Source organism: Odontesthes bonariensis, chromosome 14 (assembly GCF_027942865.1).
Source record: "Odontesthes bonariensis isolate fOdoBon6 chromosome 14, fOdoBon6.hap1, whole genome shotgun sequence".
Lineage (NCBI taxonomy): Eukaryota > Metazoa > Chordata > Actinopteri > Atheriniformes > Atherinopsidae > Odontesthes > Odontesthes bonariensis.
In genome coordinates this window covers 11747092-11774721 of record NC_134519.1, presented here as the reverse complement: position 1 = coordinate 11774721, position 27630 = coordinate 11747092, and the positions used below count along the sequence as shown (strand labels likewise).

Here is a 27630-nt window from a genome sequence, read left to right as displayed (position 1 = left end):
ACAGTATTTGAAATTATTTCATGTTTGCTAAGAAATTGAGTTATTTAAATGTGGGATAAAAAGTTTAAATCTATCTTAGATAGTTCTGATGTGCATATGCTGAACTAATGACCATTTTCTGATATTGTAACACTTTTAAACTTGTATTTTCCATGCTCCTTTCCGGTATTATACTGATTTTTCCTTGTGTAACTTGACCATCGACACAGACGGAGAGGAGCACGCGGTTGTATGGATGTGATGTCACGTGAACAGCCCTCAAAATGGAAAATGAGTCCCTAATCGGCCAATAGGAAGCGACTCTCACACACACGAGCACACATGCTCGCGCTTCCTCCAGCTTTTTATTGTGAAATGCAACGGATGAACATCCGGGTTATCTAGCAGTTGTTGCCATTACCAGCTAGCTGCAGCTGTGGGAAAGAAAACCAGTGAAAATGCAAACCTCCATAGTGAAAATCGTCCTTTTTTCAGTGTTGCAGGCTTTATTGTTTTTGTCGTGTTTTCAAGAGGTCGTGGAAGCCGCCAGCGCGAGGGGTGAGTTAACATTTAGAGTAATGTATTTAAAAGAGATATGAGTGTGTAGCCTCATTCAGTGTTACTACGAGCAGGGTAGGGGGGGCTGTGTGTCTTTGTGCCAGCATCCTGGATCATAAGGTCTGCGTCCCGTTGAGGACTATAGAAAAGGTGTGTTTTGTTAGCAGAACGATGACCTTTCATTTCCAGTTTTTCAGGTTATCGCAACCAACTTGTTTTTACTGTCAATGCATGTCCAGACACACAATTTCCATTAAAGTTTAGTGATTTACCAGCTGAGATTGTGCACATATATCAGTGCTGAGATAATGTTTAAAGATGTTGTTTTTGTTTTGTTTGTTTTGCACACCGATGGTTGTGCTGGAGATGGTGCCGACACAAGAGGGCATTAGGGTTACAATTTAAGGCACAAATGATGAGTAGTTATGGAGAACAGTAGTATCTCCCTACAAATCAGAATCGCCTTTATTGTCATTATAATTTACATTACAATGAAATTTGGTTGCAACTCCAAAGGTGCTTATAAAACAATCAGAAATTAAAACAAAACTATGTTTAAAATCAATTTAAATATATTTAAATAAAATGAAATGAAAATAAGCTGCATCGAACCATTATTTGCCTCATCAAACTTTTGATTATTTTCTTAGTTATTTACCACATTTTTTTTTTAATGTTGTAGAAACTGTAAAATGCTCATCACAGTTTGCATTAGTTCATTTCCCCTCGCACTAAATGTCTATCTTTACTATGTTTTTAATGTCTTACATTTGTTTGACTGTAAGGAAAATGTGCATTTTTGCTTTTACGTGACTGCAGTTCAGCTGTGGATTCATTCCTGATGCAGATGTGAGTTACAGCAACATTATAGCAACTTTATTCTGACTTCAGCTTTACACTTCTTTTGTTTTAGACCGTGAGGTTAAATAGGGAAGTTAAACATAACTGAAGCTCACGTGTTAAACACACAAGAAAAAGTCGCTCTCATTTTAATTCCTCTAAAGTGGGATGTACTTTACATTAAACTTAGTTGGCTTAGCGGTATATTTTAACGACACGGTGAAAAACAAACGTGTTTATTTGACACGTGTTTTCCATCTTTATGTGTTTTAATTAAGCAGAATTGCAGAGTTCTACCAGGAAACATTGCCACATGTGTTTTATTCCACATAAACCCGTGCAGAGCAACATGTGCACAACATGTGTAACGTCATTAAAATGTGAAACAGACAGTTCTTTGGGTCGGAGGGAGCATCACAATGAGAAGCATTCATATTTTGCTGCTACTAACTAGCAGTCAGAGTTGGGATTGTACCATTTTCGTCTGAGGTGACTCGGTTACAAGAAGCACACTTTACATAAATGACTAAAATGATGGTCAGTTGTAAAGATATTTGATTGCTTGTCCGTCATAGCTCGTCCTCACCGCTGCCAAACATAAACGTATAAGCTGGCCGAAGCACTTAGCAGGTTACAGAACGGGCTGCTATTGAATTACGAGCGTTTGGTTGTATTACAGCTCTTTCTATTGATTCTGTATTTAGGGCAGATCCACCCTGCTGTGTGGAAACATAACACACCTCACACAATGCTGGTGCGCTCATTGATGTGTTTTCCCCGCAGGATTTGGAGATAAAATCTACTGGAGGACGCTGGATGATGGAAAGAAAGAAGCTGAGGCCAGGTGAGTTGAAATGGAACAAAACGCTTCCTGTAACGGCAGACCTTTTAGGCCCCAACAGAAACTTCTCATGTTTACATGTCCACGGAAGACGGGAGCTGAGTGATTAGTTATTTTTATTGTCCCTCAAAGATCATTTGCAGCTGACACGGATTCAGTTTTGTTTTGTTGTTTGCTTTGACAGCGGGCTGCCGATCATGGTCATCATCCACAAGACCTGGTGTGGAGCCTGCAAAGGTAAACCAGTTTTCAAGCCTTCATGCCTTCATTAACATCTGTAGAATCCAGTATAGCAGCAACAACGCATCTCTTGCTTGAAAAAGGCTGTTCTGAATTTAAAAACAGTGATGAAAAAGCAACATATGTGTAGATTCTTACATGTGAGAGACGTAATATCTGAGACGTGTCATTTAATAAGGCGGATTGATTCATTTTACTTATCATTTTAGTCACTTTTCATGCCAAAATAATCTGGTTTCTCTTTTATATCAGTGCATTTAAATGAGATTTTTGCAGCTTGCTCTCAGAAACTTCTCATAAGTTTCTGAAAATAATAAGCTGATGATGAAAATAGTTACCAAAATTAGTTCTGGGAAGTAGCGATGTACATTTCAGTGTGTAGGAGTGTTTGTACCATCAATATTTAAAGGGAGGAAACAGCGTAATGCACCATTGTAAGAAGAGTTGTGTCAGCATGAAGCACAGTTAAAGGTTTATGTCAACATTAAGAGGTGTTGTATCACCTTTTTAATGGTCTCCTGCTGCTGTATTGAGACGGAAAGTAAAACCATATTGCGTAACGATGAACAAACGACTGTAAGCACATCCTGTAAGCAGTCGAGACAAACTTTATGAGCAGGAAACGGCGATTGAGGCCGGGCGTTGTGAAAGTCGGAGCAGCTCTGCTGTAGGTGTTCTGGACTTTCCTCGCCAGAGTCCGATGACCCGAGAGCTCACCTGCGTGTTTGGGAGATCTGAAAACATGTATTTTTCTTTTTATACAACATACGAATCTCAATAATCAGACTTGGCCTTGATGGAATGATGAAGGTCGGTTCCTAAAGTCAGTTTTCTGACACAAACACCGGGTTATGGGTTAACTTTCACTGTGTTGTTGTTTTTCACGCTCAGCTCTGAAGCCCAAATTTGCTGAATCCAAGGAAATCTCTGAACTGGCACACAACTTTGTAATGGTCAACCTGGAGGTGAGGGGCCGTTGGCTGCTGCTTCTTTTATTTTGCTTTTATTCCGTTCTTTTTTGTGGAATTGCAGTTTATTGTAATCTGTGTTGTTATTGGGTTGAAATGAGTTCCCAGGATTGTGAATGATTATCTAAACTTTATTTAAAAACAGGATGAGGAGGAGCCAAAGGACGAGGCCTTCAGCCCAGACGGTGGATACATTCCTCGGATTCTTTTCCTCGGTACGAAAGGGGGGGTGAAGTCACCCAGCGTGTAACCAGCTTGTGGGATTCCCTTAGGAGTCAGTTATTGCAGTTATTGCACAGAAAATCCTGAGATGTATTTTGAGAATTCCGCTAAGTTTATACGGACCAGCACAAAGGTTTTCAGCATGAAAGCAGGATCACTCCGGCCGCCTGCAAACGAGCTCAGACACGAGTGCTTGTAAGATAAATCTTTGTGTCTCAGGCTGGATCTTTGAGCTCGTTGTCGTGCTGCAGAATTTAGGACCCAATAGACACATCTATGATGATGCTGCGGGACTGACTGTGTCAAATGTTGCTCGATCTACACAAGTTTTTCAGGAATTAATATCAGGAGCGTTTTGCACTAATTTTTTTCCTGTTTAATTGTGTTTTTTCTTCGTTTTAAACCTAAACCAAATTTCCAAACTTAATCACTTCAATTGGAATTGACAATAAATCCAGATAACAAGTAGATTTGTCTTTGAATTGAAGGCAACTTGCATCATAAAGCATCACATGATACTGGCAGCAGTTCAGTTTTACTTTAACTTTCCTGATATAAAGTGATTAAAAACGGTTTACATACTTAAATGTAAAGTATGTCTCAGTTTAAGTTAATTGTAAATTCAGTATCTTTGTGTTTTCTTTTCTTCTTTTTTTAACATTTTTATTCAGGAAATAATCATCCATTTAATCCAGTTCAGGGTCATGTGGGGTGGAATAATGTATTATTTAAAAAAAGCCACTTCTGTAATATAAACTTCAGACTTTTGGCTTGACATCCGTATTAGTTTGACTTGGTATTGAGGACTCGCATGATCCCCAATGAAAAGTCTAAGAGATTAACTTGACTTTGACACTTTTATTGGACTCTTCTCCCTCAGATCCCAGTGGGAAGGTGCACCCTGACATCACCAACAAAATCGGGAACCCCAACTACAAGTACTTTTACAGCAGCGCAGAACAAGGTGACCATTATTACAATATCTACAAGCTTCAGTGCAATTTTTAAACTCGTATTTAAAGCCAAGTGAAGGCAGCTAATCGTGCACTTGCTGCTTTTTGCTCCCTCAGTCGTGTCGGGTATGAAGGAGGCGCAGGAGAAGCTGACGGGCGACGCCTACAAACGAGGTCACACTGGAGATGAGCTCTGAGGAGCCGGAGACGGGCGCCGGGCTGTAAGGGCTCCAGGCCTCCCACGAACAACCCCCCTTCCATCGTTTCTACTCGTACAACAGACAGTGGGGCGCCGTCTCTCTGCCCGAACCAAGCCGGCCCTTCATGACATCTGTGCTCAAGTATTTCTTTGTGTCCTGTAAGGCTTTCCCGTCACCTTCTCTCATTCTCACCGTTTTAAATCATGAATGTTTGTAAGTTACTCGCATTAACTGAACGCCATATACTGTACTTGACTGTAGAGGATTTAACCAATTCAAGCTTGCCACGTTACCTGCAGTCTGATATGATCTCACTTTAGATTTGCCGTTTAAAGCACAACAAACAGTCTTTTATTGGACCAGATTTAGCCCTTTGGTTTCAGCAGAGGGCAGCTGTGTCGGAACCTTTTTATTTGTGAGGACTCGAAGCTCTTTTTCTTGTGGTAAGGGGTGAGTTTCTCATTATCTCATGGAGTACTAGAAAGTTTTGCTCACTTCATCTTTTGTAAATCAAAAAGATGTGTAAGTCTAATTTTGAGAGCAGACATGAGACAAAGATGCACATGCCAATATAAGAGGAAAGCCTCTTGTTCTCTCACAATCACTTAGACTTACTCGTTATCTCAAAATAAGATTTGTTGCGCCAAAAACTGAACTTTAACTCATGATTTCGTGGCGACTCGCTCCCTCCGTAGTTCTATGATGATCAACGAATACTTCGACCCCGACAGTGATGTGCTTCCAAAGATCCTCTACAGTATTTTATATGTAACTGTGACAATATTGTACACTGACAGCTTTGTATCTGATTATCGGTGGTTTCCAACTTTTTTTTTTTCTTTCCCTTGAAGTTCTCCACATGTATTTAGAAAAGAGCGGCATCCCTCTCGCTGCTGCTGCCATGATCACGTGGACATGCGTGTCCACGTCACAGGGATCGTGTAAATGTTATTAAACCCATTTCCAGAACAATAATCAGACGTTGCCTTTCATTGAAAACAAGTCGCCACCTTGAGCTTGCATGACTGCCCAGGTAGGAGATGTCAGGTCTGATGAGTGTTCATGTTTTTACAAGGTGCTGAACGGGAGAATAATCTAAAACCATGTTCGGCTTGTTGTGGTGCAACAGCGTCTCTTTTTGATAATCCAAAACTTCGTTCTCGTCCTCTGGGACGTATTCATTTGGCCCCCATTTTCACTTCTGAAGTATTCCATGTCCTCAAGGCTGGAAATGTAGAGATCAATTACCCATGTTTTGTTTTTAATTTATAAGGAAACACTGGTGAAATGAGACTTAATTTCCCTCCTGAAGCGTGTTCATACGCAGGGTAAAATGGGTGCTCAAATCTCTGCTTCCACACTGTTTTTGTAGCTGTAGCTCCCCGTTTGGCATTTTTCCAGCTCTGCTCCACAGTTTGCGCTTGCAGAGCCATCTTTTCACTGCATGATGTTTGATTCAGATTCCTACACCCGCTTGTTAAAGTCTCTTTGTGGAGGTATGCAAAACGCATTAGTTGGCTGCTTGTTTAGAGAAAACAACCAGCACTTCTGTGTGGAACAGCAGCTCACACACACTCAATCCTGTGCTGATTATGTGCATTTCTAATTTTGACAGCCCCTGATCTCTTGTGCCTCCCCAACCTCAGACTGGGAACCACTGATTTATATTATCCACAGTCTGAAATATTATGTAACCTGCCAGTTTGTGTGTACTTACTCTCCACAGTTGAAGTAACAATGCTCTTCTTTCTTTCTTTTTTTTTAAACAAACTCTGTTAAACTCTTAAAATGAGGGATGAAAGTGTCTATGTATTTTATACATGTACAAAGGCGAGCGTGCAAATAAAGTTTGTTGTATTGAACAGTTTGAGTCATTTCATCTTGAGCCAGAAGCATTCGTGACACAGTATTGATAACACCAGCATATCACATTTTATTGTCTAACAGTGATCCCTTATGGTTTGTCCAAAAAAAACTGCTGCAGATGGTTTACATCAGGTTACAGAAATCAAGTCTATTTAAATTCATTTTGACGGTGAGAGAGTGCAGTTACATTAATGCCAGTGCATTCATCTAAGATTTTGCAATTGATCTTGTTCCAGACATAACCCTCAAAAGGGCTTTCACCTCAAGCCACGTGCTCATAAAACGTCTTCCAGCATGTGATTTTACATGAAGAAATAAATTACAGGAAGAAGAGGAATATGTAAATGAAGCAAGACATGTTAAACTAGAAGAACGAGAGAAATATAAGGAATGTGTGTTGTCAATTTGGCTAAAGGCATTTAAAGCCCTCTGCTCCTGGTGCAGCTCAGTCCGGCTCCAGCTGAGCGATGTAAGGGCACAGAGGAGTTTAGAGGAAAGATCATTAGCAATGCAATGACCATTTTCATTTAAAGGCTCTAAAAAAGACGTTAAAAAGTTGCTGTAAAGAGAAATATTGCTACAATCACTATAATTACTCTAATTACACAATGTTGCCGCTGTAAAATAAGCAGCACTTTTAACATAAAAAAAAAAAACAGTCTATAAAATGATGTGAGACACATCTGTAAATTCAAAAATATGTAGCTAGAAAATATGATCCGAGTTTTAAAATTTTTAACTTTGTGCAAGTTATACCCAGTGTGACGAACCTGTGGACTAAGTTTGCTGCATTGTGAGCTTTTAAGATGCAGCTACAGCTATCCTGTCTCTGAGGTGGTGTGCAAAAAGCTTTATACAACATCTGGAATGAATCACCAAGTCTTCACCCGCGGCAGGCAGGTCCAGGGTCAGAAACTACGGTCCACAATTCAAGGATATCTTTACAAGATTACACTGAAGCGCTGACATGTTGAATTCTTTACGTAGACACACTTGAGTCGACACTCCTGCCAAAAGCGAAGCTACGCCTAAGGACAAAGCGATCGTAAGAACACTTCATCCGCCCTCTCAGTGCTGTTTGTCCAGTTGGCTTCTGGAGATATTAAGAGGGGATTCAGGGAGGGAGTGTATGCGTGTGTATTTAAAGGGGGGGGGGGGACTGGTAAACCTAAAATCTTCCCTGCTTGGCATCTCCAATAGCCCCCCAGACGTCAAAGACAAACTCATCGGGAAAGGCGAAGTCCCCGAGGGTCTCATCGAGCGCCATTGCAAATTCATCCGGGTTCTTCTTGTCACGGCCGACCTCGACCATCGTGGCAGCTGGAGAGGAAAGATCAGACACTTCACAGCGGGACCAACTAAAAAGCTTCGGCTGATCAAATTTAAAAAGCATCCCGACATCCTGACACAGCAGACACCCCCCTTCCACTCCACTACGGTGGGATTTGGTCATGCTCGGTTATATTCTCGGTTAAATTCTTGATATCACAGCCTCTCACTGTCTGCCCTGGATGATCAAATATTGGCTCAGGTTGAAACAAATGTTTAAATCAAATATTTTCAGACAGCAGCGGCCACATTCAGAGCCTACAAAGTAAAGCAGAGCTGCACAACAACATAATGTTTTGTTTTTGTCCCCACAAGGTTTGTGTGAGGAACATTTTGTGCCTGAATCACAGCGAAGCATTCAGAGGGAGGCCATGGACGCTGAAGCCCGACGTCTCGTATATTAATCTATCCAAAGCCTCAACACCTCGAGAAAACAAAAAACAATCAGAAAAGGGTTTGCTGTTCCCGGCAGCGTTGGATCAGACAGCCTTGATTAGAGCTCTGCGTTGTGCAGAATCCAACAAATAACCTTCACAGTGACCGTAAATACCATAAAGCACATCCTCACCAAGTTCAGTGTCTCTGATGCCCATGTAGCTCTCCAGAAGGTCGTCCACTTTCTTTATAGCTTTCTCCTCAAATTCTGTCGGCTGGAACACAGAAAACAACTTTGTATTAACCCGCGAGCGTTTCAGTTTCACCACATTTTCAGTTTCATTGCTGCCAAAACCACCAGAAGGTTATACCTAATTATTCTTAACAATGCTAGAGTTACTAGTTCCACTGAGGAGGGAGCAACATGTTCAAATTACTGACTTCTTCCGTCATCAATCAGTTATATATACACTTCACAACAAACTCAACAGAATTCAGCATTCCTCAGCGTCTATTATCTTAAATTCTAATTTAAGAGAAGGATATTTAATCCTTGTTAACCCTTGTTGTTCACAGCTCACGGTCATCTGAAGGGTTTTTAATGGTACACCTTTAAGAGAAAGGTGAAAAAAAAAAAACAAATAGCTACAATCTGAGACCTGAATTAACTTCAAAACGTAGCAAAACTAACCTCTGAGGTCTAATGTCAATTACAAATCTACAGCTTAACTGTTAAACAACTGTGATCTGCATGCGAGCAAAGCTTAACATGAACCTTGGATCAACAATGAAAGGTAATAACTACTTACATTGTCTCAGTTGATGGTTAAATGAAGTAAACGCAACATAAAAAAAACTTTACCTCCTCCTCTACAGTCGCTGGACCTTTGGCGCGAAGTCTCAGGGTCCCCCTCCCCGTGCCGATCTTGTTGTCATTGGCAGGTTTGGCGCCCTTTGACCTTGGCTCGAGCATTTCTGTCAACATGACGACAGTGTTACTGAAAATTATACTATCGTTTCCATCTTTAACGGCACCCGAAGCGAGTAAAAACATGTTTAGCTTAACAATCTGTTGATGCTCCTGAATAAGAAGTTGTGCTATCCAACCACACTGACCAATGAAGCTCTGACATCTTAGAAGTAAAAAAAATAACCTTTTTGAGTTCGACTTCACCTCATAAAGAGCAGAGTATGTAAAATCTTCTTAAACTTTCATAAAAACTCATCTTACTGGTAATCTATTATCCACATGTTTTATTTCTCTCTTTTTTTAAAGCCACAGACATCTGCAGATTGCTCCCTGACCCCACTGTAAACCACTGTGGTCAACAACTTACTGCACAAAAGGTGTTAAGCTTTCCATTTTTGAAATTCTCACCTGAGTAGAGAAATGTTCATTATCTACAAATCCTTTAGTTGATGCAATGTCAGAATGTAGTGGGGAAAAAAAACACCCGTAGCTTATTTTATTATTGAGATGCTCAATTTAATCGTCACCGAAGGTAATCGTCAGCAAATGCTGAAGGAATTAATCTGTGAAATACCAGCCATTACAGCCTGAGAGGTTAAATAACCATCTGAACACTTACTTCCACTCTAAAATAATAACATGACCACTGCTGTCTGGCACCATTTTGCTTAATTATTCTGCACTTTATATGTTTGGATCATCACTGATCATTCAGCATCATCAGGGAGATGTATGATCGGGCATAAATTCACTCTGCAGCGTTACTGCAGCTTATTCAGAACTAAGACTCTCACTAAGACCAGAAAAGTGGAGCACATCAGTCCAGCTCCGAGGTCTTTACACTGGCTGCCTGTCCATCAGAGGATAGACTTTAAAGTTCTGATGCTGCTCTATAAAGCTCTGAATGGTCCAGGACCAGAATACATCAGCGACCTCCTGACCCAGTATGAACCTTCCAGACCCCTCAGGTCATCTGGATCCGGTCTTCTATCAGTTCCCAGAGTCAGAACCAGACATGGAGGAGCTGCATTCAGCTTCTATGCTCCACATGTCTGGAACAAACTCCCAGAAAGCCTCAGATCAGCTGAAACACTCAGTGTATGTAAGACACACCTATTTTAAGCTGCTTTTGAACAAAGCTCCAAATCTGAAGCTTGAGTTTCAAAACTTAATCACATTTTAACTACTGATTTTATCTATTGTTCTTATATCTTTATTTTTTGTTTAAAATTTAAATTATGCTTTTTATTTCTACTGTTTTAATGTATCTGTAAAGCACTTTGAATCGCCTTGTTGTTGAATTGTGCTGTACAAATAAACTAGCCTTGTCTTGCCTTACAACAGGCCCGAAGAAGAAGAGAAGATCTGTGATGGTAATAGACAAACTACCCAAAATGCACCTTCTAAAACAAGTACTTCCACTGTGACCGTTTCTTACTCACCGAAGGCCTTCATGGGCTCGACCAGCTTGAGCGTAAACGTCTGGTCTCTGGGCAGCTCCTTCAGCATGCGGGCGACCTCATAATGCCGTGTCCCGACGATATTCTGTCCGTTTATGCACTCTATGTGGTCGCCCACGCTGATCACCTTCACACTGTCCATAACGCTGCCCTCTTTGATTCGCTGCAATCAAGAGAGAAGACACGAAATCTAAATGAGTCGAGAGTCGAATACAATTCAATAATTATAAAATGCAGCCTCAAACAAATAAGCCAACCAACCAAAGTTAAAAAACTGTCACATTATCCAAGACTGAGGGAGATTTTAAAAGCTTTGAAGAAAAGAAATAAAAATCTGGGATGATTTGTGTGCTTTTCAAAAAGAGGGATGAAATAAGAGTGATGGGTCCAGACAGGAGAGGTCGATGAAGAAGAGATATAAGCCATTTCTCCGCTCCATCAACATGGACATTGTGAGATTATGACATGACGGACAAGCCAAAAGCCTTAGTAAAGAACACAAGGCCACGCTCCTGAGTGTGTTGTTATGTTTCACAGAGACATGGCTGCAGGAGTGACTTTATATATAAGATCATTACCACTGAAGGCTTTCAGATGGTCCAAGCAAACAGGAATGAATCTGAGAGGCAGGAGGGTAGAGGTAGATGATTGCTGCTTTTATAAACAAAGGCTGGGCACTTCACCACGAAGGAATGTTTCCACAGTCATGGCATGTAGTGTTTACCTATTTCTGTGGATGTTTTTCACACCGGAAGGATCCCGCTGATTTGTTACAGAGAGACTTACTTAATGCTCCCTGACCCACATTTTAGTCTACAAACCTCCATCATCAATGACTCACTGCACCAGCAGGTGTAAAGATGTTTAGCAATAACAGACGAGCTGGATCATGGTGTGCTAGTCCTGCTGGGACATCAAAGGTTAAATGTGAATCAGTGAATACCTGCAGCCATACTCCGTCTGAAAAGATGAAGCATCTGTTTAAAGGGGACATTTTATGGAAAATGTACGTTTTCTGTACTTGAGAGCATATATTTGCATGTTTAAAGTCTCATTCAACTCAAAAACTCCTAAACACCTCCTCAATTAGAAAATGTGACTTTCAGTGAGCCGTTCAGATTTGCTGGGGAAACATATGTCACTCTGCAAGGTTATCCAGCCTCCTCCATCTTGATCTCTGTCTGACCCACTGTACCTTAGAAGTGGGAAATTGGTACTCTTTTTCTCCTTCATTTTTGCTCTTTGTTATTGTTTTTTTAATTTTATTTACTTAGTCATTTATTATTATTATTATTTAGTAGTAGTATTTTTATTAGAATTGGTATCATTATCGTTGTTGTTAATATACAATCATTGTAAATATTAATAATTTTTTGAGCTACTTGACTAATTTGAATTTCCCCCATTGGGGGATGAATAAAGTATTTTTCAATTCTATTTCTATTCTATTAAGTTTTAATATTATTGGTTATAGCTCATGCTGCTTAACTGGTACTTTATTTAACATCTTATATCCTGTGAAGGATATCTAACTTCTAATTGCCGTTCTTTACATGTTTTTTTAACATTTGCAAATAGTAATTGAAGGAATGGAACAACAGTGAAGTCCAGGAGTTATGGAGTCGACATGTGATGGAGGAATAAGAACAACTGCCCAACAACAGATGAGGAAGATGTTAGTTTTACTCAGTTGTGTCGTCTGAGCTCTCAGGCTATTAACTGTGAGCCTAATCATACCCTTATGATGCTTTCCAGGGGGTTATAAGGTATTATAGGTCTCAAACGAGGCAGAACCCATTGAATAGAGGGGAGGAGAGGAGTCTACTGTGTCACTCCACGCCCTAAAATGATCCACTTGAACGGAGGTGTAAATTGTTGGAAGAATAAGGAGCAGCTGAGTTATTCTGACCAGTGTTATTAAGACCTCAGTAAATTGTGTCTCCTTAAATAGTTCTCATGTTACAGCAGCAGCACGATAAGTGACAAAGTGACCGTCCTGCCCTTTGAGCGTCTCACTCGGGTTACCAGGATGCAGTGCTGCAGCAGCATCACATGATGGCACATGTGAGCAGTTTGATCTGGTGGAGCTACGCGACTGAGAACAGGTAAGCTCATCAGACCAAGATCCATCAACACGGGCGACCTACTTCTGTGAATTATGACCACAACAAAAGCCAAGTTTGAAAAGCTTTGAATAGTTTACCTCAGTATCATTCACTAATCAACTTGTGTAACTGCTGTATATTATACTCAGTAAAGTCATATGAGAGTAAAGCTGAAACAATAAGAGGATTACACAAGAACTTAAAGACTCATGTTATGAACTCAACACTCAGCGGCTCCTTTCCTTTGAATTATATTTTATGGTATAAGTAAAAGAAGGTTAATCAATATGCATTTTGAAATTTAAAAAACATAAATCACTGGTTGGAGAACTATACCCTGATAACTTTTAGTCAGCATCGTCTTTTTTTAAATATGGAACTTCTACACCTTGTCTGAAAACATGACATCATAATAACAGAAATTCTCAAAGAAAATCCTTGTTTTTCACCTACATTAATTCCACTCCACGTTCTTGTATAACAAACCTCACTGTGTGACTCCCAGTGTCATTATATCACACAAGTGAGCATCAGTTTGAGGTGAAAAGTCCCGTTTCTTCCTACCTTTATGAAAGCGTAGCCTGCTCCGTTGTCAGTGATGGTGAGGCCCAGAGCGTCTTCAGATTTGTACACTTCTACCTCCTTTTTGATGCCTCTAATGTGGGCGAAGATGAAATCCTCCAGGCCGATCTGCCCCCCCAGCAGCTTCTCCATGTCAATCTTGTGGGTGTTGAGGGTGCAGAACAGGATCTGTACAGAGATGCGACAGGTTCGTAAAGCACATTAACAAATATGTTAAAAATAAAAGTCTAAACACATGAGATGACATCTAAATATACATAAAAAAAACTCCTGTAACATGAGATATTTTAACAGCCAGGAACAAAATAAAGACGACTTGGAATGATTTACATTTTATGGCTCTAAAACAGAGGAAACACCTCCAAATCCTGTTTTTAGTAACAGCCTGAAAACTGACAGAGATTAAAAAAAGGAAAGTGTTGAAAGCGCTGTGTCACGTTGCTAAATACAGGAATCATCAGGGAGTTCTGCTTTCACTGCAGCAAAGTCATCCACTTATATACGTCCACTTCCACTCTCACAGTCTATTTATTCTACAAGGCTGGGTTTGCTTGTCCATGGAGCAAACTGGGAGGACGACCTTTCCTCCTGCGCTACAAATGTGGAAATCTGGCTTCACACCTTGTGACCGATGCGTCTTGCCAGGGCGGAAAGAGCGAAATGGGATCGCAGCTAACACGATACACAAGTGGCCTGATTTAACTGCACTTCACACAGAGACCAGACAGTGGAACCCAGGAGGAAGACTGCAGTGAATGAATAATTTATTCAGGGCCATCTCACCTGGACAGACAGCAGGGCTGAGTTGAACTTTAACTGGTACTTATTAACTATAAGGAAAAAGCTAATGTGCCCACTTATAAATCCTGCATTTGGCTTCTACTTTGAGACTGGCTTCAAAACACAAGTGGCCATCTTGTGAGTTGTAGTGCATTAAGGGAGCAATTATACTCGTTCCATAGTAGGATGAACTTTGCACACCAATAAGCCTCTCACAGCGAGACCTGCCTTGCTTGTTTACCTACAGCCATTGCTCACAAACGCATGGCTGACATGGTCTTATTTGTTGGAATAAGAGGATAAAAGAATCAGGATACAATAAAGAGAGGCCACTCCAGGAGAAAGCACAAAGAGAGAGTCAAAGAGACTATGGAAAGAAAGGAACTAACGTCTAAGGTATGGGAGGGGAGCACTGTAGCTGCATTGATGATTTTCATCTTTTTTCCATGACAGACAACCCCCCCCCACCCCCCGGCTTGCCTCAGCTTGGGCCCCGGCATTACCCAAGAGCGGGTGGGAGGAACAGCAGCAGACACCTACACTCGGTTACCAAGGCTGCGAGCGGCATTAAGCCGCTTCTCTTCGAGGCGGGCAGCTCGCCTCAGCAGTCAACACTCCTCTCCTCCTGCTGGGCCGTGTTCACACTGCGGGTGTAGTTGTGTTACAGCAAGCAGCATCACACCAACACCCTGACTCACAAGAACAGCCAGTACACCTCCCACTGCCTGTGACACACACACACACACACACACCAAAACTTTGATAACACGGAGAATGGAAAACCAGAGGAGATTCACTTCCATCCGTTCAGCATCGCTCCAGGCAGAGCTATCTTTGTGTCAGTGGATTTAAAACCTACGTGGAGGGAATGAACACACCAGAGCCGGTTTAGATTCTAATGAAAAGCCAATACTGATGTATGCATTTGTATAAATGCATGACGTTCATCCACATTTTCATACAAGATAAGACGTTTTTATTAAGTGACAATACTGACTCAGCTCAGCAGTCAACTGACTGGTCACATCTCAAATTATTCTGCAAAAAGCTTCAATACAGTTCAAATCAGGTTACTGAATCATGTGCACAGCAACACAGACAGACACGTTCACTGTGCGTCTGTCAGACCAAAAGCTCCTTTAAAGCCAAAACAGACTTATTCCAACAGCTAAAACATCTGCTGAACATGTCTGAAGAAGGTAGTGAAGGCTAAAGATATTTTGTGTTAATACGGAAGCTCAGAGTGATTCATTTCAATGCAATCATCTCCAGGTCACCACTAAATGATTCTGTTATTGCAGGATAACGATGCTCGTCTTTGCGTGATAAGAGGTCAAATTATCTCTCTGAGGAAAATCGGCCTTTTGTTTCCATTGAGATGACAACATACAAAATGAGCTTTGTTTTCTTAAGATCACAAGACGATTGTGGTGAGCTTGAACATGAGTGGCTCCTGTGTTCTCGATTATTTACATAGTTCAACATCATCTTTATCAGTGAAGAAAGGCCCGTTTGTGTAATTCAGTAATTCTTCAGCTAGTAGCTGCCTCACAGGCACTCCCATGGTTTGAGTTGACAAGAAAACACACTTTACTGGGATGTAAAAACAAATTACATAAACGTAAATAAATGTATCCATTATCACGACAAAATAATCATTTTTATTGAGATACTGACATAATTATCCCGTTATCACTACATAACAAGTTTAATAATCTCACAATAATCAACTTGTGATCACGAGATGATGATTTTTTTTCCCCCCAATCAGGCCCTCCCTGAAGTTACATAGTCCAGTAAGCTGGAGATCTTTATCTTTACATGTTGAGACAGAGAGAAGCAACCAGCAGATGATTCAGGGGAAAAGTGTACAGCAAACGTTTTACCATAAACACACACATTTTGATTAAATCTATATGAACTCAAAAGAGTTTTGTCTGCTCTCAATTGCAGTTTTTGGAAAGAAAATCAGACCCGACTGGAAGCGACATTTCAGCTGGTAATACGTCTGTAATGTAGCGTCCTGCAGTCTGATTCCAGGCGAGAGTCTTATGTTGCATGTGATTCCCATTTCTCTTTAACTGCTTCCTTTGCAGTGTCCAAGAAAGCAAAAATACATTAAGAAAAATTATTCAAACGCTTCTATGGCTGTCTGCAGTATAGGCCGTCCCTCCTACACAACCTCTTGAGCAAAACGCAGCATTTATTTATATACATTAAGATTTGATCTCACCGCTTGTGAGATATAAATATGAGGACTAATTTGCAGATATATTTAGCTTTCATTATCACCAGCCCATGAGAACGCAGAACCATTTTTCCTTGAAGAAAACAGACCAAGTGGACAAAAAGAAGTCACATTTCTGTGTACCACCACCAAGTGTCAAACATCTGTAATGTTACATTGCCCATTTTTGGCAAATTTATTTTGGTTTCAATCATTTGTTACACCTGTGTCAATGGGCTGGACCTAAGGATTCAAGTTTTGACTGCTGGTTTGGCTAAAAAGGCATTTATCTTAACTAATAACTAAATAAGTGAGACTTTATCATAAAGCAGTGCAATGAAATAACTCAACTCATTGCAGTTTTCTTCAACTTTATCTTCATAGCACATTTAAAAACAACAACTGTTGACCAAATAGCTTTACAGGCCAGTAATAAAAATACAATGAATACATGGACAAAGCCAAGATGTTTGGGCCCAACTCGAAATTAAGATTAAGATTAGATTTATTGGTCATGCATACACTCAAAATTTGTCCTCCGCTTTTAACCCATCCAGGTGGGCACCTGTTGACACACACTCAGAGACAGATGCCAAACTGGAGCGGTGGGCAGCCATTCACAGCGCCCGGGGAGCATGGGGGTACAGTGCCTTGCTCAAGGGCACCTCAAGGTGACAAGGAGGTGGACGGACACCCCTCCAGCTGTCAGTTCCACCTTTTTTGAGTGGCGAGAGTGGGAATCGAACCTGCCAACCTTCTGGTTATTGGACGACCGACTCTAACCACTGAGCCACGGCCACCCTTTTGAAATGAAAGCCAAAGAGAAGAGGAAAGACTTGAAAGTAACAACATCCTTATTTGTAACATCTAGAATCACCTGGTTTGATGACCTCAGGGCTCCAACTGGGACGTGGATATGTTAAAGCTCAGATAAATGAGCAGAAAACCTTAAAAACCAGCAATAACATCTTAAAATCTATTCTAAAAGGGGACAAGGAGCCAGTGAAGTGCTGGGCTCACGCAGCCGCATAGAGGACCAACCTGTAACCGCCGAACAGCTGTTTGGTCTAAACCCAAATACAAAGAGTTACAGCGGTCCAACCTAGTTTTGCTAAATGTAGGAGCTAAATCGTGGTAATCTGTCAAGCAGACACAGATGAAATATTAATATAATATTAATAACTCTCCATCTACATGCATCCTTTCCTCTGTAAAAGGAAAGCGCACCTCTCCTTCCTCTGTTTGGAGAAAGGTAAGACTGGATAAGTACACCCTGTAAGCGCACCTGCCTCTGAAACATTCCCTGCATTTAAACAGTGTTGACTAAAAGCTTAGGAGAACCGTTTCTTTGGCGACTAAACTGCTGCCAATTTACAGCCTCTTCAACTTGCCCTTTAATGGCACTAAAGAGGATCAGAAAGGTTTAACTGGGAACATTAAGCTTCCAGCAGTAAATTGCAGAGGATGTAGAATTTGATTGGTGGGGTGGGAACGTGTCACTGCTAATACACGAGAATCGCTCAACTCTCCGTTTTAATTAAACATCTGCGGTGTAATCACCGTAGTCCTTCAAAACCAAACCAAGGTGGCACTCATTTTTCTGACAGGAGTCCTCCCTCATAAACCAACAGGAGAGGCTCGGCCTTTTCTTACTCCTGTGATTGGCCGAAGTTACATCAGGTTTTAAAAAGCAGTGAAGCGAAACGTCATCCTCCTACTAACTGCTCTGAGCACAAATGTGTAGATCAATTCCAGATCCATTTAGGGGCAATTAAAGCAGTTTTTAGTAGCATTTACTTATTGGAATTAAAAGAAGTTCCTGAGACTGTGGGTCAGTCTCTGTTCATTAGATAGATTTTCTATCAAAAATGTCAAGATCACAAGTTATTGTACCATCTCCCTCCTAAAATGCCACATTTAAAAGTCATTAACTAGCAAAGCTGATGTGAAGCCATCTTTTGAAAATCCACAACAAAGAAATCTGAATCGAGACCCATTTTGTCCTCACTGGGAGGGAAAAAAAACAAAACAACTGTTGTGGTGGACATCCACACAAAAGGAAAACGGAGAGAGCTCTTCTTCAGGAGTTACTTTCATCCCTGGGAATATCTAGAATATCATATCTTTGACAGGTCAGACACAACTCACAAAGTTGTTCCCAATCCTCCTAAAGTTAGGCTGGGCAGCATGAACTAAAACTCTTTCTAGGCCATGTACACAATATATACTGGTGTTTCATACCAACTGGGCTATATGCTCAGCTTTATAGCTACGCTATAAAAGTTTGTGAACCTTAAGACCGTTGTTATTAGGGGTGGGCAAAAAAAAATAAATAAATAAATCGATTCATGTACATATCGTGATTTTTTTATGGGATGATTTTTTTTTAAAATCGATTTTTCTCCCCTGAATCGATTATATTACATCATATCTGTGTCCAGAAAAACTTCATCGATTCATTAAATGAAGTCGTGTTAAAACTAGCCCACATTTTTGCTGTGTGGACATTCCAATTCATTTTGTAACTGTAAAAGATGCTGTACATGTTAAATACCTCTTTTTGTCTCAGTTGAAACGAATGTCAGCTGCTGGACTGACTGACACAGACTGATGTGCATCGTTTATAGGAACGACATTCATTCTAGAAGTGTATGATTCAACTTGTTTGATTTTTAAGGAGGAAGAAAATTGCAATTACTGATTACATCGGATCGCAATACCTGTAAAATCGCAATTATCATGAATCGTGATACAATCGAATCGTGACCAAAGCATATCGTCCCACCACTAGTTGTTATGCATTCTCTTGCGTTACGTTAACTCAAAGCCACACATATTCTACATTAAATCATTTAATCAAATCTTTTGAAGTATTTAAAAGACACATTTACAGACATACGAGGGTTTTAATTAAATTCTTTCAGGATGTCCCATTTACTTTTTGTCTAAACTCAAATTTTCACTCGTTATTTTTACATTAAAGGGGCAGAACGCCTTAATGTTCCTCTCCGTCAGTCATGTTAACGCCAATTATCGCACTGCTTCCCCTGGACTCACTGAACAGTGAAGCTGAGAGCGACCTTCTAACACAGGAAGCAACATGATAAAGGTTTGTTGTAGTTGGTACGGTATAACCTAACCTAATAAACATTCCTCACATGGTTGCAGTTTGACCTGGTAAAGGTGTATAAGAAAGGGAGCTCCGCTGTAGCAGATATCCCTATTTACACTTGGAGAGGTCTGCCAAATATAACTGGATTTTTCCCAAAATGCATTATTGAGCTACCATTATTACTGTTTGAGATTTTTAATAGCTTACAGCGAAAGCTGATGTAAGCTGTGTGTACTGTGGTGTGGCTGTGTTTTCAACAGGAAATAGCATTCATCAGCATTTAACCTTGGATAATCATTCACCCAACTGCTGATGTGAGAATAGTCAGGATGACATGATGACGGCGGTGTGCAGGAAATTGTTTCAGTGAAGCAAAGCTTGCTGTCAAAAGACGGTCTGAGATGGACCAAACCAAGATGAATTTGTTTCATAAACCCAGCTGGGATCCTGCTGAGCGAGGAAAACAAATATCAAAGGATTAAATGCTCGTGGGACCAAAGGGTTGCAGGTGCGCCGTGTTAAGAACTTTAAAAAGATAAATAAAATAAAGATAATTCGAGTTGATTTTTAATGTTGCTGGGTTTGCGTGTTAGTTTGTAAAAAGGGAGAAAGGTTTAGATAAAAGATGGAGATAAAACCAAAAACCTTTCTATTAATGAACAAGTTTAAAGGCTTTTTATTTTTAGCCAGTAACTTCTTTTAATGTGTGACAGCTTCTTTAGCTGTCCGCATGTCCTAAAAGACTTAAACAGGACTTAAAGGCCTGAGTTAAAAGAGTTCCTTTCCACATACGGCTATATATACTGTATATATTTATATATATATATATATATTATATACACACACAGACATATCTAAATATTCATCTTCTCCCCGAAATAAAAGATAAAATATCAAGATCCATCCATCCATCCATTTTCTATACCGCTGAATCCGTCGGTCGGGTCGCGGGGGGGCTGGCTTCACACCCTGGACAGGCCGCCAGTCCATCACAGGGCAAAATATCAAGATAAAAACTGTTAATAAAAGCAGGTTTTGCCAGCAGTTGGACAGTAATACGAGGAATCTATGAGGTAATGTCTGAAAACTAGCCTGATCTGTAAAAGTCTCCTTTCGGGGGTCACTTAGACCTTCATTCAGGATCAGAATAAGCTCCATTTTCAGAAAATATTTTCAGTATTTGTTTCTTTTACTTCCTTATTAGTCATTTCCAGTGCATCAGTATAAATGTTTTAGTGCTGCAGATATGAAAAACAGCTCCTTAAAGCCTTGGGAAAGTCAAAGCGAGGGGGAGGGTGTTTAACAACCTGAGGCTGAACTCTCCTCTGGCATTCACACCCATCAGGTGGCAACAAATGCAGATTTCTTTTAAACCATCCGTCGGTTCGTCTCCACAGCCGCACTGATCTTCAGAGAGGCCGATGGAAACCTGAGGTCACCCTTAAAAACTTACTGTCACCCTCATCTCTGATGGTAAACAACTACTTAAACACACACACAAACCGAGACAAAAGGGTGCAGTCATTACGTCGCTTTTCCATGATTTTCCTTCATGAAAATGAGGAGAATATTATGTCTTACTAACCCCGTTTCATTGTAAATCAGTCTCTTACAATACGGCTATTAACTTGGATCACTTTTGTATATCTTGGGCAGAAGTGGCAGAGGGTCATGTCATGTGTTTTTACACTGACCTCACTTTTTCTCCTCAGACCCAGAAATAAAGTGGCCTGATTACGATGTTCCAACTTAAATCCTGTTTTAGATGTGAACAAAAATCTCTCTATAACCAAAAAAGCGGTCATGTTCCTGCATAATAAAACTGTCAGACCGGGTTTAATAATCCACTGTAGAACATACACAACTCGGTAGCTGCATTCCCTTGGCTTGGTGTGTTTTTTCCTCACAAAATCGAGGAAGTGAAGCCAGGTGACTGGCTAATACAAACAGCCACCCGAAGTCCCACCAAATGAGATTGTTTCACCTAATCCCCCACAGCCCCCAATTAAGAAATGTCTGGCTGCGAGCTTGGAAGCACAACTCCCTGTAAGCTGCATAAACACACAGAAAAGAAAAACAAGCCGTGTGGCTCTTTCGCTCGACCGCAGCCCAGATATTCAAACAATAGGCAAATGGACACATGCTTTCAGGTGAAGAGGTGAACAAGAGGCAAAGTCACAGAGCCACACCTCAAACGCTCCCAGCTGCAGGGCCAAGAATCAGACTTTGACCAGAGCAGAGGGAGCACATTAAGATCCAGACTACAACATGACCTGCTGACTTGCATAAAACACCTGAACTCATACAAGAATTAATATTGCGTTCAGCATGTGTGAAGCTCTCCGTTGGGAGTATCTCTGTGGCTGTTATGGATTAAATGACAGTTATTGGCTCGTTTTCTTCCCAAAACAAAGCGACTGTGACTGACCCCGAGCTTCAGTGTATGATAAGATCCTAATTAAACCACAGAAACAGACACCTTGTGAATCCACTCGTTTTAATACAATCTGACCTCTGCTTGCAAAGAAATGTGAAACCTATTACAAGTAGTATTAGAAGTCCCGCTTATATAATTTAATCCCCTCATTGGAAAGTAGTTAATTAATTATTAATGATTCGTACGTTCAGCGGAGCGAAAGAAACCAATAAAATATAATATACTTTAAATAGCTGTATGTAAAGCTAGAATTACCCCCAAAACATAGCTTCACTATTTTGATCCTTCAGACTATAAGCGAACTCTTATTCATTAGCAGACTACACAGTTTAAAAGCAAAAGAAAATCTTCTTGAGGTCCATATGACAGCTTTATGACAGCTGAAGCTGCTCGGTGGAAATTAGCCTTCTCCTCGAATGAAGACTGCATCTGACAGTTTGAATAAATTCAAAGGAACTTAACCCTTTTCAGAAAACGCATGTTTTAATTCTGTCATGAACGGATGTGCTTTGTGGGGAAACACACCCACTTACCAGTTTATTAACTACATCTGGCTAAAAACTGGAGAAGAATTGTACAACAACCGCCGCTGAAGCTATTTCTTAAATTATCATGACACTTCCCCGGTTAAATCTTTAATCCAAATCATTAATGATCAGTGGAGAAACAGACTATAAATAACCTTTTATCACTTATCACGTCAGCCACTAAAGATTTCCATTTCTAAATCTTAAAAATTTCATCAGTTTTATTAGAATTCAGCTGCAACAGAGTAACAGAGCTCAAGGATCACAAGTACTGTAGCATTTAGCAAATAGATGAACAAAAAGGAGATTTAATTTTGAGAATCTGCATTACTTGTGTCAAATAACATTCAATGCATTTTAACAGGAAAAACTATAAAGGGAATAAAAGAGGAGGAAAACACCTCAGAGGCCAGCAGCACGTTTATCACAGTTAGTTTGTCCTACAGAGACGAGCTAATTCTAACGTGTGTGCAAACTGTTCATGGAGTAGCTTATGTTTCCACTGTGATCAATGAAGAATTAAGCTGGTCGCATCACCAGTGAGAAAAGCAAGTTGTGCATAAGCCACACGGAAACCCGGTCTGCAAACAGAAAAATATACTAGTTTTCTATTTATGTCGATTACAGGCGGTGTATTTGTCCCTTATACACCGTATAGTTTTCATGGTCTTTCAGATCTCTGTGTTCTGTATATAGTTTTATATACACAGATATAGATTTTTCTCCCCTGAGTTTTGCTTTGCTTGTTTTTCTCCACATCAGTGTTTGGTTAGTTACTTTTCCTCACCTGTGTTCCATTAACCGATGACCCCCTCCCTGTATGCACACACCTTTTCTTCATCTTTGCTTCTTTTCTTTGCAAACTGTGGTTTCCCGCACAGTTTTCTGCCTAGTTCCCCCCCCCCCACAGTTTGCATTTCTGCTGGATTATCTCTTCCTGCAGCGCTTATCATTTTTAAATGTGAAAGTTTTCTTGCTGCTCTTATCGGTCTGTCTCGGACCACCTTGGACTCTGAAAAGACCTCGGTCTCGTTTCCATCCTCATATGACCACTAGAAAAGGTTAATGATAACAGCCAATTATCGTCTCTACAAAGAAAAAGAGTGGATGTGAATCTGGGCTGACGAAGACGCACATATTGCAGACCAAAAGCATCACATGACTGATCAGCTGTTTCTGGCAAAACTTGGACACATTAAAAAGGAAAATCATAACGTGTCCTAATCAATACAATCAGAGGAATCCTCTCTATGTTTCTCTCCTGTAGCTAAGATGACTGGTTTAGTCTTTATCCTCAAAGCAACTACGACACTGTTTTCTAAACCCTTCTACAATGCAGCCAAAAACCACCACCTGATGAAAACTATACAGACGAGTTGACAGAAATTAGCTTAATTTGTACTTTTCATGAAGCAACATTTCAAAACTTTGCTTGTAATTCACTTCGCAACTGGAAGGAAACACAAATACAGACGACTCCAGTCTGCAGGTGATGTTAACTTCTCCACGTGACACATACTTGGGTAAAAAGTTCACCTGTCACACCTCAGCATCTGTAGCAAGACTATTTCACATTCAAAGAGTTACTGAGAGGTGATGGAATCAATGTTTATCTTGTAAAATATGTGGAAGAGATATTAAGAAATTCCAAGTTATTCGGGAGGGGCATGTATAGTGTGGTAATAGAAAGATAAAAACTACTAATGGACTAAACAACATTTCTAACTGCACTTTAGTTGGAAAAATACGTGGCTTTAAATTGACGGGGCTTTTATCTTTTGTCCAGCCTGAAAAAAGGTCACGTTCAGTCACCAGCACGAGGTTTGGCGATGTTTACGAAGGGAGGAGGCCTTGGGCAGATCTGCTTCCCTGGGTCCTCTGGGATGCATCTGGCCGTGTCTAGGACAAGTTATGTGGGTAGATTTGAGGCAGTGCCCACTGAGCCGGACATCGGGGACTTCCTGAGGCAAAAAACTGTGGAGTCTAACAACGAGCATTATCGTATCACGCTCCGTCACTCCGTCTGTGCGTCTTTGTCTCAGGTTCATCTGTGGCACATTAGTGAAAGGGTTCAATTACATTAACAACGGGAAATAGCGTTGATTGATAACCAATTATTAATCTAAGTAGCTGCACGCTGCAGAACTTCATGTGGAATATTTGCTTAACAGCACAGGTTGACATGCTGACATTTGGGCTGTTATTTCTACTCTCCTGCCAACTGTGCAGTTTTATTACTTAAGCAGGAAATTACTTATTTTATCTCAGTGTTTCAATATGAAAATAATCTCTACTGGGATTCTTTAACTCATACCTGTCCTGTAAATGTTTTCTTTCTTACGTCCAACTCACAAAACAAGGTAAAAACTTGCTGAAAATCAGCTAAAACAAACAATGCAAGTCCTCCGAAGTATTTTGTTGTCATTAGAAGAAGAAAAAAAGAACACGCTGTAAGGCAGTTTCAATGATAAAACAAGTTCAGACAGAAACAGAAGACTCCTAATGAGCGTTACTAATAGACGTGACGGAACAAATGCCACAGAAACATGGCTGGTGTCCCATTCAAGCAAAAAGAATTAAAGAACCAACAAAAAACTGCAGCCTCCAAGGCTCATTAAGGACATTATCCGGTATTAAATCAGACAAACAGTAGCTGGTTTCAAAGAAGCAGCTCACTACTAACCGGATCTGCACGTGAAGCCCTGTGTCGTGTGATTCACTGTACACCAATGCCACTTAGAAGGGAATTCCTTTCAAATCACTGCACTTGTTGTATGAAGCAACAGTTTCACTAAAGTTCAAGAGGGCGGGGGAGGGAGCTCACATCTACAACTCAAACACATAAAAGCTGACAAAAGCCAAACCTGCCACTCACGCTCCCCTTTGAAAAGAAGAGCTTAAACAGTCTTGTCTCCAAGGAGGACACAGAACCTGCTTTTGTTTTCAGGACCTCCACGTCCACATGCAGCTCTAGCACTCGCCTCCCCGGCAGAATATCATGCTGAATGGACATGAGAAATTGTTGCTAAATGCAGACGCACATTAATATGTTAGGTATCCAGTGACAGCACACAGGAGATAAGACAAAGATCTCTCTCTCAGTTTTGCAGAACCGAGGGTGTGCTGGCCAGTAAAGAGCTGACAGGGTGTGTCTTTAGAAACATGACACAAAGCTTACTTTTAATGGCCACAACAAGAGAATATTCTCTTATTACAGCGCTTCCGAAACTCCAATTAAATTAAAAATGTTGACGAATTAACAGCAAGAGTAGGAGTAACTCCTCTGAAACAACTGGTTTACAGTTTCAGATGTGAACAAAAACACCTAAAATAGTTCAATCTGCAAGGAAGAAGTATATAAGGCCTTGTTTTTATGGTCTGGGATTATAGCAAGAAGTTTCATTAGACAGTAGTGTTTTAATCCTGTAATATGTTCCAGTCATTAAAGTATTACATGGTATTTATATCACACGTTCATTTACAGTTTAGATTCCCCCTAATTTTAAATTCAAATTCTGTTTTATATGCTCTGTGCTTGCTGGTACATGGATTAAATTTGTGTTTCTGGGATTGTTTACTTGAATAAAGCCTTTGTGTATTTCAACAGTTATAGCCTATAGAAAATTACGTTCAGCTTTACATGTTTGTTTTAATTTTTAGGGGGATTACTTCTTTCCAGTTCGAGCTGTTTTATGAAAACAATTACAATATAATTATATCTCTTTGGGCCTCGATATTAATCTGAAATTGAAAACAGTGGAGGCATTTAAGTGCGTGTTTGTGTCATTTCTTTGTCTTTACAAGTAACTACAGCATCTAAAATGAATTTATGACTTATGTACAAAGTGCAGAGCAAAACTACCTGCGATTGCCCTTTCAATCTAATTAAACTTTAATCAACAACACGGTTAATGGTTTCTGTAGATTTCCAGAAACAAGTCTGCCGGACTGAATACTTCACGTACTTTGCGTAAAACCGAGCCTTAACACCTGAATGCAGCACTAAATCACGAAGATGACTTCCTTCCCCTTTTTGAACGACAGGTGAGAGCTTACCTCAGGTGGGCTAATATCAAACACGTCTGCTATCTTGGCGTACAGCTCCTTGACGTTGGAAAACCCCTCGATCCTGCCGGTGGGGCTTCCGTGCGCCAGTTGCGTGTGAAACACCAGTTTGGGCCGCTGGCTGGCAGGTGGAGGCGGGAGCCCCGCTCCGTTCACCGCGGATTTACCAAAGCTCCCGGCACCTGCGTGTCCGCCGCTGACCTCCTCGTTCTCCACTAAATGCTCCTTTGTCGCCTTGTTTTTCTTCTTCCACGGTCCCAGCGGCATTTTTTAAGTTGTTGTCTTCGCTTGTTTTTTGACGTGAGATAAAAAAAAATGTCCGCACCGCCGCTACAACATCGAAGTGGCTGACCTGTTGAGTTCCAAAGCCCAACGGTCGTGTCGTCCTTATTTACTTCCTCGTTTCCTTAATGTCTTCCTTCCTTCCTTCCGCCAACACTTTTCCTTTTCCTCACCTGCGCACAGACTAGCTCTGACACTGCTCTTCGACAGTAACTCGACTTGTAAATAAATAGTGTAAATATTCAACAGGTAAGGGGGTGAGTGCGGAATCGACCTTATAACAACCTGCTACCCCTGCTGCCTCGTCCGACTAACAAAAGCTTCTCTGTTCGCCAATCAGCGTGCAGTGGGACGCAGGCGCAGTGGGACGAACCCGAGATCGAGAGGGCAGGGCACCCAAATGCACCTGTACACCACCACAGGGAGAACATCACCTTAAAACAATTTGTCAGGCATTTTTAATCACGTTAGATTAAACAGATTCAAGGAAATGGTTAATGGGACCTGCCCAAAAATGTTCTTCAAACCTCAAAGTAAAAATGATTGTAAATTATAGAGATTTTGTTATAGAACAACTCCAAGCAGCAACTTTCAATTTTCCAATTTTTCAATTTTCTGCAATATTTCACTGATATTTCAGTGATGAAACTGTGTGTATTGTCATATAAACTTGGCTAATGCAGTGGCCACTTTTCAGAAGTTACATGACCTT

The 27630-nt window shown here is 40.6% G+C and overlaps 2 protein-coding genes across 2 annotated transcripts; one reads left to right on the top strand and one right to left on the bottom strand.

The window, feature by feature from the left end:
* Nucleotides 1–193: 193 nt before the first annotated feature.
* Nucleotides 194–6663, top strand: txndc12 (thioredoxin domain containing 12 (endoplasmic reticulum)). Its single transcript, XM_075482881.1, has 7 exons — nucleotides 194–537; nucleotides 2161–2221; nucleotides 2403–2455; nucleotides 3350–3423; nucleotides 3572–3641; nucleotides 4529–4612; nucleotides 4719–6663. The coding sequence occupies exons 1-7, from the start codon at nucleotides 438–440 to the stop codon at nucleotides 4796–4798; spliced, it is 522 nt and encodes a 173-aa protein (XP_075338996.1). The 5' UTR covers nucleotides 194–437; the 3' UTR covers nucleotides 4799–6663.
* Nucleotides 6057–27260, bottom strand: gipc2 (GIPC PDZ domain containing family, member 2). The gene is made up of 6 exons (XM_075482880.1): nucleotides 26628–27260; nucleotides 13471–13656; nucleotides 10784–10964; nucleotides 9234–9346; nucleotides 8565–8646; nucleotides 6057–7987 (listed from the first exon to the last, which is right to left on the bottom strand). Exons 1-6 carry the CDS (start codon nucleotides 26901–26903, stop codon nucleotides 7836–7838), a joined length of 990 nt encoding a protein of 329 aa, XP_075338995.1. The 5' UTR covers nucleotides 26904–27260; the 3' UTR covers nucleotides 6057–7835.
* Nucleotides 27261–27630: the final 370 nt, after the last annotated feature.